This window comes from Giraffa tippelskirchi, chromosome 9 (genome assembly GCF_054371585.1).
Source record: "Giraffa tippelskirchi isolate mGirTip1 chromosome 9, T2T-mGirTip1v1.2.pri, whole genome shotgun sequence".
In the NCBI taxonomy this organism is placed as follows: domain Eukaryota; kingdom Metazoa; phylum Chordata; class Mammalia; order Artiodactyla; family Giraffidae; genus Giraffa; species Giraffa tippelskirchi.
The window spans coordinates 13645100-13662333 of record NC_137283.1 but is presented as its reverse complement, the minus strand read 5'-3'; the positions used below and the strand labels follow the sequence as shown (position 1 = coordinate 13662333).

Genomic DNA, 17234 nt, shown 5'->3' with positions numbered 1-17234 from the left:
GTAATCTGTGTTCCTCAGTCTATTGAGTTAATCTCATCTGGAAATACTCTCACTGATGCGCTGAGAATAACTGGTGACACATCAGTAATGAAACCTTCGTGGCCTGTGGCCCAGTCAAGTTGACACATAAAGGTAGCCATCGCCCCAGCTAACGTAGATATCACGAGTAAAGGACTTACTATGTGAGCTGCAAATACCAAAAAACTGTCACCTCTTGTTACTGTCCATGCTTTGCTTTCTAAAGGGATGAACTTTGGTTTCAAGTGTTTGTTTAGTGCCTTTCGTATATGGAAGATTATATAATACGACTTACAGAGAGTCGGTGTTTGAGTTAGACTTTGAAACCTGAGAATGATTAGATAGAAGAGGAAGGGATACCCTAGGCTGGAATGGGGTAAGCACAGGCGTGGAAGAGGCAGAGCCGTGGGCAGTAAGCAGACCAGCTCATTTCCAGCAGAAATCTGCATGTAAGAGTTCCGTGGAATAAGCTTGGGAGAAAATGTCTTCTCTCTTCATCACCCTGATTATTCACTGATACTAATTGAATCCATCTTATTTCACAGGCATATTTCTAATAATGACCACGATAGGCGCCGTCTCTGCCTTTGTGGAATGTATTGGCTGGTAGAGCCAGATAGTTCAGAAATTAGTAATTTTTTAATGGAAGAGGTTTGTAAGTCATAAATGTTCACTTAAGGACACTGGACCGTACTGTGCTCTGCTGTGTGTGACTCTTTGCAGCCCAGGGACTGTAACTCACCAGGCTCCTCTGTCCATGGAATTTCCCAGGCAAGAATACTGGAGGGGGTTGCCATTTCCTTCTGCAGGGAATCTTTCCAACCCAGGAATTCAACCCAGGTCTCCTGCATTGCGGGCAGATTCTTCTTTACTGATTGAGCTACAAGGGAAGCCATTAACGTGTTGTACATCGATAGAAAAACTAATGGAATGTTTAGAGTTTAATTTTCTTATATTGTTAGTTAATACTGATATCCAAAGTTAAAGTTGTGATGGGAGCATCCCTTTTTTGTTCCTGACATGGAAATGTCCATAACAGAATAGTATTCAGACTGTGGTCAAAGTAAACCAGCGTTCTGGGCCATGTTAACAGATAAGCTGTAGGAAGTAGTGTCTTTGTGGCATATAATGTTGAGAAATCCTGAGCTTAAAAAAGTTAAATGGGTAAAAATCAAAAGCACACAGACTATTTCAGGAAGAACACATGTTCCAAAGCATGTTTATAAACATGGTACAGACCCACAGTTTAAGAAATGTGGCTTCCATATTTATTTAATGTATACTGAAGTAAGGGGCTTCTCAGGTGGCACAGTGGTAAATAATCTACCTGCCAGTGCAGGAGACACAGGTTCGATCCCAGGGTCGGGAAGATCCCCTGGAGAAGGAAGTGGCAACCTACTCCAGTATTCTTACCTGGGAAATTGCATGGACAGAGGAGCCTGGCAGGCTCTAGTCCGTGGGATCACCAAGAGTCGGACACAACTGAGTGACTAACACACACAGTGCAGTACTGGGCTTAGTCCTTGTCTGAAGACTCAAGGAAAATTCTGCTTCCAGGCTCATTCAGGCTACTGGCAGAATTGTTTCTTGTGGTTTGTACTGGTTTTTCAGGGCTGCTATAACAAATTACCATATAGAGACCGGCTTCAAACAACAGAACTGTTTTCTTTCATGGTTTAGGAGGCCAGAGGTCTGACATCAAAGTGTCAGGAGGGTTCTTTCTTTTAGGGAGACTCGGGGGGAGAGTTGATGCCTCTCTCCCAGCTTCTGGTAGCTGTGGGCATCGTGGATTTATGACAGTGTCCCTCCAGTCTGTCTGTATTTGTGTGGCCTTCTCCCGTGTGTGTCAGCTTCGCATTTTCCTCTGCCTCTTTCTCTTGTAAGGACATCAGTCATCATGTTTAGGGCCTACCCTCCATTCAGGCCCATCTTACCTGGAAATCTTCAACTACATCTGTGAAGACCCAAATAAGGTCCCATTCACAGGGTTCAGGACTTGAACATATCTTCTGGGGGCCATTATTTATACAGCTGTACACAGTGGCAGGACCAAAGCACCTATTTCTCTGCCACCTCCTGGTATTTTAGGTGCCCAGAACTCTCTTCACGTGGCCCCTCCATCTTCGAATCAGCAGCAGTTTGTCAGATCCCCCGCATGCTTGCCGTTTCCCTGACTTCCTCCTTGGCCACCCGCTGGAGAAAGCTGTCTGCTTCCTGAGCTTGGTAATGTCAGTCATTGGCAGTCTGGATCTTGTGATTAGAATATATTTGTGTTCAGATCTCCGTCCTGCCATTGACTTGGTGTGTGTACTCTCACTTCCTCCTCCCTCCCCACCTCTTCTCTCCATTTTTTCCCTTTCTTCAAGACAGTTGGGATGCCAGGAACATAAATGTTATCTGTATGATTAATGAGAAAAAGTTTTTTTTCTCTGAGAAGAAAGATAAACCCCATATACTCAGAAAATTGGCATGATTTTTTTCAGCAGAGACAAGATTTAATTTTAAAGGTTGCTGCAGAAGAAAAAGAGGCAATATTTAATGGAGCTTAAGCCCAGAGTGACCTTATTAATTAAAATCGTTACTGCTCAGAAGTTTTATATCAAAGTTTTGATCAGTGAAATCTTAACACTGAAAGTAGACTTCTGACTGAACATTTTTTTCTGTCGCTTTTTACATAAAGGGAGGGCATTGCTCTTTCAGTATTTAGCTATAAATGGGACTAGATCATCCATTCAGGGAACACATCATTACTCTTCTTAGGGAAGAGGAAATTCTAATATTCATACAAACATAAAGAATGTAATTTGAACTCCCTTGTGCGTTCATTCATGGGAGGTTTAAAACCCTTCCTCTCTTCTCTCCCTCCTTTCTTTCTTAATTCATTCAGTAAATGATATCAAGAGACTTCTGTGTCAGTCACTCAGGATATTATGGTGAGACAGACTGAATCCCTGCCTCTTGGTGCTCTTACAGTCTAGTGGGTGAGACTAAACAAATGAACACATGGGGTGATTTCAGTTCATTGTGAGCGCTGTGAAGAAAAAGCAGAAGGGTGTAAGTAGATGGAGAATGACACCTGCCGTATCAATAAAGGATGGCATGGCTGCTGCAGCCACCCCAGACTGTGTACCCTGGGGGGGTTCAGGTTGGAGAAGAGAATAGGTCCTTGATAGCTAAGGTGTGTATCAAAGGAATGACTTCAGTAATCCCAGACTCTTGCATCTTCCCATACAGAGAAAAGTGCTAGATTCATTACCTTGAGATGGCTGGTTTTGCTTTAACAGTAATCCTTTGTTCCGACTATCTCCCTGTTTTTTGTTACAAAAATGCCTATATATCCTGGCTCCTCCCTTCCCTCTTTGTGCAGTCTCTCAGAGCTGTCTGGGAGGCTGCCTCTCAGGTTAACTCCCCAGCAAGTCTGCCGAATAAAAGGTGCCTCAAGTTTTAGTTTATGCTTTTTTTTCACCTCAGTTGACGCGGGGAATGGAGGGAGAGCTTATTTTATTTAGGTAGCATATCAAGGAAGGCTTTATGCCAGGTAGCAAGCCATGGGGGAAAATGTGCTGTGAAATTTGCCTTTGGTAGATTGGAACCACTTTGCCAACACATTTTTGTTCTATTTTCGTATTTTCCTTTAGCTTTGAGTGTTTTGTATTGAAAAGAGATCATGCTGATATAAATGTGTTTACAGTGTTTTTATGACAGTAGGGCATTCAGCATTTCTCTCCTGGGTAAAGTGAGTATTGTCTTTTTTTTTTCTTTTTCTTCTGTTTTCTAATTCTCTTGTGACCTGTACAATCATTAGGGCTATAATGACTTCATAAATTATTAAGACTTTGTTTTTCAGAATTTCAGAAAGGACTGTATCCTTGACAACTTAGAATTGTATTTCCTTTTAGGAATATGAATTTATAAATGGGTTTTATTGTGGCAACACATTGTAGAGTTTGTCTCTGAAATCATACTCAGCAAAAGTCTTGAGTTTCACTATCAAATTTCTGTGTTGGTGGCTCAAAAGACATCCAGATGGTTCTCTGTATTGCATCTTTGTCTTCTTTAACTGCAGTATTCTGTGTTAAAATAGACATGAACTTGACCGTCTTTGATGGGAATCAGGCTATATAGGAGTATTTCATTTTCAGCCTTTCCTTAGATAAGCTTTTTTTTTTGGCAGATAATATTTAAATATTTTTGTACCAAATGAAAGTTCTACTTTTTTCCTTCTACTTGAATCCTTTTATGTTTCTGAGTGTTTACCTAAATCAGTGCATTTAGATACATAGATACAGTGATTTTTCCTCCCTTGGGGGAAAAACCTATGAGAATCTAAATTGGGATAATTTGAGGAGTAAGGATAAATATTCTTTAATTCTTCTGAATCAGAATAATTCTAGTGCTCCAGTTTTTTGGATAGTATTTTGTAAACCTTGAGTATTACTTTATTGAAGTCATTTTTTTTTTTTTTTGGAGCCTTTTGGGCCTTTATAATTAAAATTTGTTGTTGATTTTATCCAAGAAGCCAGACATTAGGGCTTACTATCTGAAATTATATTTAGTACTTATTTTGAAGTCTTACACCTTTCTCTCACTTACAAAATGTTATATATGTGTGTGTATATATATCTTCCCACCATTTGTTTATTTGTCCATCCACTTATGTGTCCAGGTTACTGCTGATATACTTGAATATCTATGCATTCATACAAGACAAGAGAGTATTGCATAGAACTCTGGTCACATAAAAACACAAGATTGGAAAGTCTTAGGATATAAACTCAGTTCATAAAATTTTTTGACTCAGTTCATAAAATTTTGGAGTTGACTCAGGATATCACCTAGTACAGTTGGGAAGAGCTTGTACAGAAAATGCCAAGAAGAGTTGGTTATCTACCCCTTTCTCATAGCAGTCCAGGGTAAGTTCTCAGCCTTCTCTCAGGGTAGATTTCACCTCCATGTTTTGATGTTTGGCAGTCTTCTTTTTATCTAACCGTACACATCTCTTTCCTTTAAGCTGTTTAAGCCTGGAATTCACCCTGCATTGTTACAAATGCATTTTAATATACTGCCTTCCTCATAGCTTTCTCTTGCTCAGAGACCTTGAAACCTTCAGAATGCAGAAAATAATATCAATAGTTCTTACCCAGCCATTCAAGATTCTCATTGTTTTGCCTCTTGCCTCCCATTTTACGTTAACATCTGCCTCCTCCACTAATGGTTTCTCCATTCCTAATGAGATTTACTCAGTACTTTCTGAAATTTCCTCCTTGCAGCCTGTCTCTTCCTCCAGACATCATACTGTGAATATCTATACTTATATAACACTAATTTATTGAATGTCTACACCTATGTTTATAAATGTTTTAAAATCATTGAACAATTCTGGCCAGTAAGTATCTAGGAGTTCTCCAGTGTTTCACTATTATATTTATTGCTATACAGGCCTTTTTCAGGGCTATGTCTTTGGGTGCATACTGATTTCTCTTTGTTGAATCTCTAGAGATGGAACCACTGTGTTAAAAATGACAACATTCATCATGTTTGAGCAGTTTTTTCCAAAGATAGCAAACGATGTATACAACCAGTTTCTCTTTATGAAAACTGCCTATTTTTCTGTACTCTTACTAGCTTCAGCTTGCATTCCTTCTGATACTCATGATGTTGACCATCCCCCCATGTTTGTTGGCCATTCATATTCTTCTTATGTGTATTTTCCCCTCCCCTCCCCCACTGTGGGATTGTTATTGGTTTGCAAATAGCTCTTTATATATTAAGAATGTATAAAATGTACTAAAATTCTGTGAATAATTTTTCCCTAATTGATTTGTTTATGGTGATTTTGTCATTGAGAAATGCTACTTTAAAACTTTAAAGCTGTGAAATTTTGGGGTTCATTTCTCATTTGTTGTCATGCTGTGGAGGCCTTCTCACTCATGAATATGTGAATGTTTATTCATTTTAGTACTTCAACAAAGTTAAAAATTTTTTACTTGAATTTGTAATTTATTCATGATATATTTTCATAAGATATGGCCTGACTGTTCTGTCTTCCTTTCTATAATGACTCTTTCTTGTCCAGTGTTGGATCACCTTTCTTTCAATTTGTGTCTGTTCTCGATCCCACCCTACACTTAACAGTTCTAGTGGCTTTGTAAGGTGCTTCAGCTTTTCATTTAGCAGGCTCTTCCTCATTGTATCCCTTGAAGTCCCTTGGATGTTCTGGAACCACTCTTTTCTCCCAAATTCTCCACTGAGACGTGAAATGTGATTTCGGGGTTTAATTCCAGCATAGTGCACTTCTTTATGACATTGTGTCTCTCCTTTGCCTCAATCAAATAGGCCCTTCCTTCCACTTGGCCAGTTCTTTGGTCATACTCCCAGAAGAACTTCTCACAATAATCCATAGTTATTTAGCTAGTCTGTTTAAATGTTCTGCCAGACTGTCTCATTGGACACTGGTTTCTCTAGGCACTTAACAAGGTAGGGAAGAGTCTGTCCCTTAAATCCCCAAACATGTAATTTTACAAGCTTTCTCTCCTCTCAGATAGAGAATTTAGTATGAATGACTTTTTTCCTCTGGTTTCTAACTGTTTGGGACCTAGCAAAGACTCCATATCTGGGGAGGATCCTAGAAGTAAAAGAGTAGGCCCGGTCTTGGGTTCCTATCTGGACAGCATGCTTTTATTTCGATAACAATCTCAGTCTCTGACTCATGGCACTCAGTGCTCCTCCCCAGCCCCGGCCATCCAGACGGGCCAGCTCCTCACTGGCCACTGTCCTTTATAGCCATTTCAGGAGTCTGGATTATCATTGGTTTTTTTGTTTGTTTGTTTTTGTTTTTTCCTCCAAGTGTCATTCAAAGGAGTGCAAAATCCATTTACTATCAGCTCAGTTGCTTTATCTCTCTTGAGAAGACAAGCTTAATATATCTCAGCATTTTTTGGGCTAGTTTTTGCTGGCTATTACAAACCTATCTTTGATTAAACTAAAATATATTCAGCATATCAATATTTCTATTCTGAACCGATCCATTATTTGTTTTACCCTTCTTTTTCCAAGGGGAGAAAAACAGCAACATTCTTGGGGAAAATTGTCACGCATAGGCTGGTACAAGTTTCGCCCTTCTCTTCTGTTTCAAGGTTAGATAACCTCAGACAACTTCAACACATTTGTATTGTATTTCAGACAGTGAAAGTTTGATCGGTGTTTTGTTTTTAAATGTAGGCTTTACATATTCTTGTTCAGTCCATTTAAAAATATTTCGTATTTTTCAGTCCTCTTGAGATTGTTGTTCTCTATTACATTCCTAACAATTTGTGTGTTTATCCTCCTGTACGTTCTATACAAGCACATGAGTTAAATCACATGGGAAGCTTTTTAAAATTCATAAGTCTGTAGTCCTTTTCTCAGTGATTCCAGTAAGTCTGGAAGTGGGGACGGGGGGCTGTCCAGAGCAAGTGAGTGACTCATAAGAAGTTTCTCATCCCCTCGTCAGCTGAAAGTCTCTGGCTGACAATTTCCAAATACAAGTAACCAGTAGGAGAGCGCGTTCTTCTCTTACCTCTGACTGTATTTATTGCTGCACTCTAAACTCAGCAGTGCCTCTGTTTCCCTGTTAAGTATATGTGCTGTGAAGGCTTTGCTTAGCAGGTGGGGCATGGTTCAAATCCTGCACATAATGAAGAAACTGGCGCTTGACTGCCTTGTAGAAGAGTAGTTCTGAGGCTTTGGAATATTCTTGCCAGATAAGAGAGTCTCTGTATCCCTGGGGCCTTGAGCCATGCCAGATACTTCTGGACAACAGTGTGAATTACAGTGGGGCATTTTGACTGTGACTCCCGAAGGGGCTAGAGACAGGGCAGTCACTAAGGTACTCTATGCCTAAGGAACTGACCCCTGATAAAACCCTGCATGCCTGTGCTTTCCTGGCTGGGAGTGCTTCACAAATGCTACCACGCATTGCTGCTGGGAGGACTGAGCCCTGTCCACACAGCTCCACTGGGAGAGGACGGCGAGAAGCCTGTGCCTGGTCCTCCTGGACTCGACCCTGTGTCTTTCATCTGCTGATTTTAACCAGTTATTCTTTCTCTGTAAGAAACCGTACTTAGGAATAGAACAACCTTTCTGAGTTCTGGGAGCCCACCTAGCAAATAACTGAACCTAAAGGTAGGCTTGGGTGTCACCAATTTAGGATAAGAGCTTTTTATTTCATAAAACTATTAGAGAAAGGGATAATGCTGTGTTGTTCCTGTTTTGAAAAAATTCTGAATTGTAAGCTTTACATTTTTTTCACCTCCAGAAATGTTCCTTGATTTTTGTTTTTTTCATATGATAGAATGTCTTACTCTCATCAATTTGATTTGTTTTTCATTCTTAAAATTACTTCTGCTTGGTTTTGCTGTATTTTTTTTAACATTCTCTTTCTTACTGTTTTATTTATGATTTTATCATGAATGATTGGTGTTTTGTCTTCTATCTTTATCATACATGGGCAAATCTTTAATTGCTACAGTTTAAAAATATTTCATAAGAAAAATTACTAAAATATGGTAGTTTCTGACTCCTTAAACAGAGCAGTCTACCCAATTTAACATTTCCTTGATTGACTGCCCCCATGTTGAACATCATGGTGTATAACGGGCTCTCAGGTCCCACTGGGGACTGAGCGCCTGCTTCCTCTGTGTTAAATGCTCCCTGAACTGCTCTCTGCTAGGAGTTCTTGGGTTTGCTTTCTTTCGTGTTTCCTATGCTTTCAAGCTGCGCTTCTTTTAATTCTTGGGTTGCCTTTCCGTAATAGTCCCTTTCCTCCCTTTACTTGGCTCTTTCTTTTTTAATCATTGTGGGCTCAGAAGCTGCATAATTAAGCTTATTATGCAATGATTTCCAAAATGAGAGTAAATAGGCTCTGAGTAAGAGCCTGGGGCCCTGTTTTCTAGATGATAAAGCTTTCGCTCCACATCATGGAATTTTAAATACGCATTTTGGGTTTTTGGAGATGTTTTGCTTCCTTGTTAGTTGTTTCAGAGAGTTAAGCTGTAAAGTTGATGGGTTAGTTTATTTGTTCGTTCATTCATTCAGTGCTTATTAATTGAGCATCTGCATGGGGCTGTTTACTGCATAGCTCAACCTAAGTAGGTCAGACACAGTGTTTAGTCCAACTCTTTTTCTATTAATAGCAAATAACCTGAGTGCACAGCCTGACTTTGTTGTGGAAACTTATGATGAGGGCATTTTGAGTTTTATGATCTGTGGTAATACTTCTCATTTCAGGTTCTAAGGTATAAATAAGCATGCAGTGCAGAAAACAGTTGACATAGCAGGCCTGAGACTGCTCTTCTGAGAAAGGTCTATTTGCAAGGTTGGCCGTTGGCTGCCATCTTGGAGCTAGGCTCCCAGAGAGCTAGTGTTTAGCTAATGAGGGTATGTAGTCCACTGTGTCTCAACTGTCTGTGCAGATGGTATGGTTTATGCCAGATGCCTGCTTCCGTTTGGGAAGTCTAGGACTTTGATACATGTTAGGTTGCCTATGTAATCCAAGTCTATGCCCCAACCACTAATGCTGAAGAAGCTGAAGTTGAACGGTTTTATGATGACCTGCAAGACCTTCTAGAACTAACATCCAAAAAAGATGTCCTTTTCATCATGGGGGACTGGAATGCAAAAAGTAGGAAGTCAGCAGATACCTGGAGTAACAGGAGATTTGGCCTTGGAGTACAAAATGAGACATGGCAAAGGCTATCAGAGTTTTGCCAAGAGAACACACTGGTCATAGCAAACACCCTCTTCCAGCAACACAAGAGATGACTCTACACATGGACATCTCCAGATGGTTGATACTGAAATCAGATTGATTATATTCTTTGCAGCCAAAGATGGAGAAGCTCTATACAGTCAGCAAAAACAAGCCTGGGAGCTGACTGGGGCTCAGATCATGAACTCCTCATTGCAAAATTCAGACTTAAATTGAAGAACATAGGGAAAACCAGTAGGCCATTCGGGTATGACCTAAATCAGATCTCTTATGATTATACAGTGGAAGTGACAAACAGATTCAAGGGATTAGATCTGATAGAGTGCCTGAAGAACTATGGACGGAGGTTCGTGACACAGTACAGGAGGCAGTGATTAAGACCATCCCCGAGAAAAAGAAATGAAAAAAGCAAAATGGTTGTCTGAGGAGGCCTTACAAATTGAGAAAAGAAGAGAAGTGAGAGGCAAAGGAGAAAAGGAAAAATATACCCATATAAATGCAGAGTTCCAAAGAACAGCAAGGAGAGATAAGAAGCCTTCTTCAGTGATCAATGCAAAGAAATAGAGGAAAACAATAGAATGGGAAAGACAAGAGATCTCTTCAAGAAAAGGAGAGATACCAAGGCAACACTTCATGCAAAGATGGGCTCAATAAACGTCAGGAATGGCATGGACCTAACAGAAGCAGAAGATATTAAGAAGAGGTGGCAAAAATACACAGAAGAACTATACAAGAAAGATCGTCATGGCCCAGATGACCACAATGATGTGATCACTCACCTAGAGCCAGACATCCTGGAATGAGAAGTCAAGTGGGCTTTAGGAAGCATTACTACGAACAAAGCTAGTGGAGGTGATGGAATTCCAGCTGAGCTATTTCAAGTCCTAAAAGATGATGCTGTGTAAGTGCTACACTCAATATGCCAGCAAATTTGGAAAACTCAACCATGGCCACAGGACTGGAAGAGGTCAGTTTTCATTCCAATCCCAAAGAAAGGCAACGTCAAAGATAAACTACTGCACAAATGCACTCATCTCATCTCACACGCTAGCGAAGTCATGCTCAAAATTCTCAAAGCCAGGCTTCAGCAATAAGTGAACTGAGATCTTCCAGATGTACAAGCTGGATTTAGAAAAGGCAGAGGAACCAGAGATCAAATTGCCATTGGATCTGTTGGATCATAGAAAAAGCAAAAGAGTTCCAGAAAAACATCTGCTTTATTGATTATGCCAAAGCCTTTGACTGTGTGGATCGCAATAAACTGTGGAAAATTCTGAAAGAGATGGGAATACCACTCTACCTTACTTGCCTCCTGAGAAATCTGTATGCAGGTCAAGAAGTGACAGTTAGAACCGGACACAGAACAAGGGACTGGTTCCAAATTGGGAAGGGAGTACGTCAAGGCTGTATATTGTCACCCTGCTTATTTACCTTATGTACAGAGTACATCATGCAAAATGTTGGGCTGGATGAAGCACAAGCTGGAATCAAGATTGCTGGGAGAAATATCAATAACCTCAGATGTGCGGATGACCCCACCTTTATGGCAGAAAGCGAAGAAGAACTATAGAGCCTCTTGATGAAAGTGAAAGAGGAGAGTGAGAAACCTGGCTTAAAACTCAACATTCAAAGAACAGAGATCATGGCACCTAGTGCCATCACTTCATGGCAGATAGATGGGGAAACAGTGAGAGACTTTATTTTCTTGGGCTCCAAAATCACTGCAGATGGTGACTGCAGCCATGAAATTAAAAGACAGTTGTTCTTGGAAGAAAAACTGTGACCAACGTAGACAGCATATTAAAAAGCAGAGATATTACTTTGCCAACAAAGGTCCATCTAGTCAAAGTTATGGTTTTTTCTGGTAGTCACGTATGGATGTGGGTGTTGGACCATAAAGAAAGCTGAGCACTGAAGAATTGATTCTTTTGAACTATGGTATTGGAGAAAACTCTTGAGAGTGCCTTGGACTGCAAGGAGATCAAACCAGTCATTCCTAAAGAAAATCAGTCCTGAATATTCGTTAGAAGGACTGATGCTGGATCTCCAATACTTTGGCCACCTGATGTGAAGAACTGACTTATTGGAAAAGACCCTGCTGCTGGGAAAGATTGAAGGCAGGAGGAGAAGGGGACGACCAAGGTTGAGATGGTTGAATGACTTCACTGACTCGATGGACATGAGTTTGAGCATGCTCCAGGAGTTGGTGATGGACAGGGAAGCCTGATGTGCTGCAGTCTATAGGGTTACAAAGAGTCAGACATGACTAAGTGACTGAACTGAGGTTGCCTGTGTGACCAGCCCCACACAATAAATACCTTGTCCCATGAGTCTGTAATGGACTTCCTTGGGTGGTAACATCACACATACATGCTCTAGTTTCATGGCTGGGAGAGAGAGCATGCTTTGTGACCCCTTGTGGAAGGAAGAGAGGATAATGAAGCTTGCACATGGCATCTTCAGCTCTACCCGTGTCTGTCTCCCTTATGATTCAGCTCTGTGCCTTTGTTGTACTAAGTCTGTACTATGAGTACAACCATACGTGGGTCTCATGAGTCCTCTAGAGTCTCTGAATGCGAGGTAGTTTTGTGATACCCAACACAAATGCTAAAATTTCTGAGTCTCTTACTGCGTGGGTAGACTGGTGCTGATCATTTTATCTGAATTGTCTCATTGACTCTTCCCCGCACCCAGGCTCTGTGTGGTAGGTCAGTGTCATCACCATCAATGGCACGTGCAGGTCCTGTAGCTCATACATTTATTTCAGTATCCGCTGTTTTTTGGAAACATGTTAGAAACTCATGGGATATTATTTCTGTTGATCAGAGGAAACTTACAATGAGAAAACCACTGGGTGTTTTTTAATCATGTTGTCCTTTCAGGTACGAACACATCCTCACGGAGCCGGACCCGGTACCAGCATATGCTCTGAAGCTGCTGGTTGCCATGACTGAGCACAACCCAACTTTTACCAGGTACTGTCACTTCAGACTTTCATTTCTTTGTTTCTCATCTATAAAGTGAATTTTATGTCTTCTGAAAATGTTGTTAAAGATGATGAGATTATACAAGAATCGAGTTTAAGTTACCAAAGTGATAAATTTTCATGTTTTATAGCTTGTAATATCTGTCATCTATGGTGTTTTGGATTCTGTTCTCATATTTTTATTCTTTGCTGGAGTTTGCATACTGTGGAATCCGTAATGCTCTACGATTATAAATTCTTTGAAGAGAAAATACTAACACATATACTTTTGAAAAAGTCAGTTGTCACCTCATTGCACTGAACAGTTATTTATTAAGTCCCTGTCATATTTATTGACTATAACTTTTCAACTATTTTAAGTTGACATACTTTCATTGAGTAGTTTAAAGCTTTTTGCATGTATGGAAGATACCACCTGTGATGACACCAAATTAGTTCTTAGAGCAGCGGCAACTGCTTCAGTCTTATGAGCACGGACTGGTCAAAGAGCACCCAGGTCTGCAGAAGGGCAGGAGAAGAGTTGCTGCTTTCAAAGAACACTGATTTTGATTGTGTGGGTTGTGTGGGTTTGGATCCTGTACCTGTAGGTACGGTGCACCTGTAAAGCTGTCCTTCAGTCTTTCTTAAAGAATGAAATCACACAGTTGCAACCACCTGGATTTCAGCCAGCCTGCTGTTTACCAGTCCTGCATAGTGGTGACGTTGTTTTTGTTCAGTCACTCAGTCTTGTCTGACTCTTTGTGACCCCATGGACTGTAGCAGACCAGGCTTCCCTTTCCTTTACCATCTCCCAGAATTTGCTGAAACTTCTGTCCATTGAGTCGGTGGTGCCATCCAACCATTTCATCCTCTGTTGCCCCCTTCTCCTGCCCTCAGTCTTTCCCAGCATCAGGGTCTTTTCCGATGAGTCGGCTCTTCTCATCAGGTGGCCCGAGTATTGGAGCTTCAGCATTTATCCTTCCAATGAATATTCATGCTTGATTTCCTTTAGGATTGACTTGCTTGGTCTCCTTGTTGTCCAAGGGTCTCTCAAGAGTTTTCTCCAACACCGCAGTTCAGAAGCATCAGTTCTTTGGTGCTCAGCCTTCTTTATGGTCCCCCTCTTACATTTGTACATAGTGATGAGCCACCATTAATGCTGGACAAGAAAGGCTGTTTGTAGAGTATCCGTATTGAGTGGCAGTATGCACTAAGACAACCTTTGCAGGGGGTGTGCCATGCCTGGCATGTACCTTGACCCAGTCACAGGTCAGCCACAGTGCTGGGGCTGTTGCAGCTCTCAGGCCTGTGTCCTTCCGCTGTGGGTGGCATGTTCATTTCCAGAGAGTGACATAGAAATGTGACCATGTAGTCTGGCTGTCACATTGCAAAAGAACTTGGAGAACACTTGAGTAACCCTTTTAAATCCTCCTGTGTTTCTGTAGCCTTTCAAAACTCTATCCAATGAGTCTTCCAAAATTTCTGATTTAGAAGGCACCATTCTTTCTTCCTACAGAGGAAATTTAAGTCTGAAGAGTGAATCCGTGTTAGAAGTTAAAGCCAAATTCAGGTAGTTGTTTCTTTCCTGGACCTTCCATACCAAGTGGTAACATTATGTACTAATTTTATCCCTTCATTAGATTGAATGGATTGTATTTCCTTTTTTTTTAAGTTGACTCTTGCTCATTCATGAGGCATGTTTCTGAGACTACTTTCTCTTCTTGTCAATTCTTTATTAAATGCATCTGAATTTTTCATATTGAGGGGAAAAAGTCTAGTGAGGTGGAAACAGATAACTGATGACCTAAAATCTTTTTATTTTAAAATGATTAGACCCCAGGTTTAGAAGTCAGTTTATTCTTTTTAAAAAAGATTTACAAGCAGAATTCAGTGGATTAATTTTTATAAACTTTTTTGTTTGTTTTCCTTGCATAATTAATATTTGAGTATCTTTGTATTAAATTCCAACAATATGACCAAGTGGTACCCTGGGCTTCCTTATTCCTCACCACTGATACACAAATCTGTGCCAGGGCTAATACTTATTATTATTTTGGTGAGTGTCCTTCTTGAACTTTTGAGGGGCTATTTAAATTCAATGTGAATATACTGAAGAAAATAGCTTCTCTTTGTAGTGGTCAAATTTTAAATGATCATAGATAGTATCATTGGGTATGTGTTTTACTGAAATTTGCTTTTTCATATATCAAAATTAGTTGAAGATCTTTTTATATCAGTATTTATTCACACTTTGGCAATCTTTGCCAACTTACAGATGGAAATGGGATTTTGTTTTATTTTGCATTTACTTATCTACTGATAATCTGGAACCTCTTCATATTTATTCATTATAACTAAATTGTGAAAAGTACATAGCTTTCAACCTTCAGGTCCACGTTAAGTATCTGTTTTAGAGAAAAATGCATATATGTGCAAAGATTTCAGCCTAAGCAAGTACGTTTTAAAATGAGAACAATGATTTTAAAATTAAATTATGTTACAGCTATAATAAACACAACTGTGTAAACAGTTTGACAGGGCAAGATTCATTTTGAATATTGTTCTACAAAAATATCCTAAAAATTTTGTAAACTGAAATTATTTATCACCCCCAAACCTCATTTAATAATCACTTTTGCCTTTTGTAGGGTCTCTTTCTATATTCACTATTCTCTTCTGTTTGCCTTTTCTCTTGAAACAGGATATAAAAATAAGAACTGTCCCATGTTGATTTTGACTGAGGCTCCAGAGGTCAAGAGCAAAGCATTAAAGGCCCATTACCACCCACCTGCTCTCTCCCTCTCCCCCCGTCTTTCTAAATGGAGGTCCTAGATCCTATGGGCTCTAGCAACCTGTCTGCATCTTGCAAAAATCTGTTCATAACACCTTGAAGTGGGGGTCGGGGAAAGAAAGTTTTTATTTCACTAACTGGATTTTCTTTCTTTTTTTCCAAGAATGATTTTTCAGCCCACCATTTTGAAATGGGTAATGAATTTCTATTTGGGGAAAAGATACAGGATGCCGAGAAGAGCAGCTCCTTCCTGTGTCACCGTGTCCTTTCCTCATCTTCCTATTATATCCTGTGTGGTTGACTACTTTTATTCATTTTATGTCTGAAGGCAAACTGATAGCACTGTGTATTTTCTCATTTCTCCCTTTCATACACAAATAGCATAGTATGTATGTTTTTCTACCCTATGACTTTTTCCCCCAATTTTGTTTCTATATGGATACATAGAGAGCTTCCACATTGTGTTTTACAGCTATAAAGCCTCCCATTGTATGGATGTAGCATGCTTCATCTCATTGATGTCTAATAGATAGATGGGAGTTGTTCCACATTGTTTGCTCTATCGAAGGATTGATAGAGCAAACAATAATCTTATTCATGCATCATTTTTTTAGTATGCATGTACATATTACAGGATAATCTCTAGCTATGGTATTTGTGTATCAAAAAATAAATGCACTTTAAATATTTTTTTTCTTAAGATTTGACCACATTGCCCTATATGCGTCCTGTGAGTGTGCAGTCAGTCATATCCAACTCTTTGCCACCCCGTGGACTGTAGCCTGCCAGGCTCTTCTGTCCATGGGATTTTCCAGGCAAGAATACTGGAGTGGGTTGTCATTTCCTCCTCCAGGGGATTTTCCTGACCCAAGGATTGAACTCGTGTGTCTTGCATCTCCTGCAATGGCAGGCGGATTCTTTACCAGCTGAGCCACTGGGGAAGCCCCTGGCCTATGTGGAGATTTTACCATTTTGCATTTTCAAAGGATATGTTTGAGGATGCCTGGTTCCTTACAACCCTGCCATCAGAATTCGTTGTTAAATTTTGGTATGTGCCTGTGTAATGAGATAGATTATTCCCTTGTAATTCTTATTTGCATTTTCCTTTTCATAAGTGAAGTTGAATATTTCTTTATATGGTTAAGGGCCATTTGTATTTTGTTTTTTGCTCGTGTTCTTTGCCATCAGTTCTTGGTCTTGGCAATGCCACTCTTCAAAGGGAAACTTCCTGCTTGGCTGTCCATTGCACAAATACACTACAGTCTGCTAATCCAGTTTTACTTTTAACAGTGTCTGCACTGTTCCTATTTTTTATTTATTTTTTTGCTGTCGTGAGTAGCGTGACCATGAGTATTACTTTATTTGCTCCTTGGTGGATCTGTGTATGTGTCTCCATTGAGTGTTCATTCTAGAGTGGAAGTGCTGGCTCACAGAACTTGAGCTTGCACAGATCCAGTAGATATTACCAAGCAGTTTTCCTTATTGGTTGTACCAATTTATGTTCCTACTAGCATTGGTCAAGAGGTCTAGTTGTCACATAAGCTTTAAAAATTTTTTTAAAGTCAGGTTTTATTGAAATATAAGTTTCCATACGGTAAAATGCATGCATTTTAGGTATGCAGGTCTCTGAGTTTTGAGAAACATACTCAATTGTGGAACTATCATTACGATCAAGATAGAGTATTTCCATCATTCCAAAATATTCCCTTATG

General features: G+C 40.0%; 1 protein-coding gene across 40 annotated transcripts in view; it reads left to right on the top strand.

The window, feature by feature from the left end:
* The window catches only part of ULK4 (unc-51 like kinase 4), a 477098-nt gene that overhangs the window by 158242 nt on the left and 301622 nt on the right, over window positions 1–17234 (top strand). For 39 of the 40 annotated variants that reach the window (XM_081527570.1, XM_081527572.1, XM_081527573.1 and 36 more), the window contains one exon: window positions 12649–12741. In XM_081527570.1, the coding sequence (XP_081383696.1) occupies window positions 12649–12741 (93 nt within the window). Of the gene's footprint in view, window positions 1–12648; window positions 12771–17234 lie in introns of all 40 variants that reach the window. The other variant, XR_014064646.1, reaches the window with a different exon arrangement.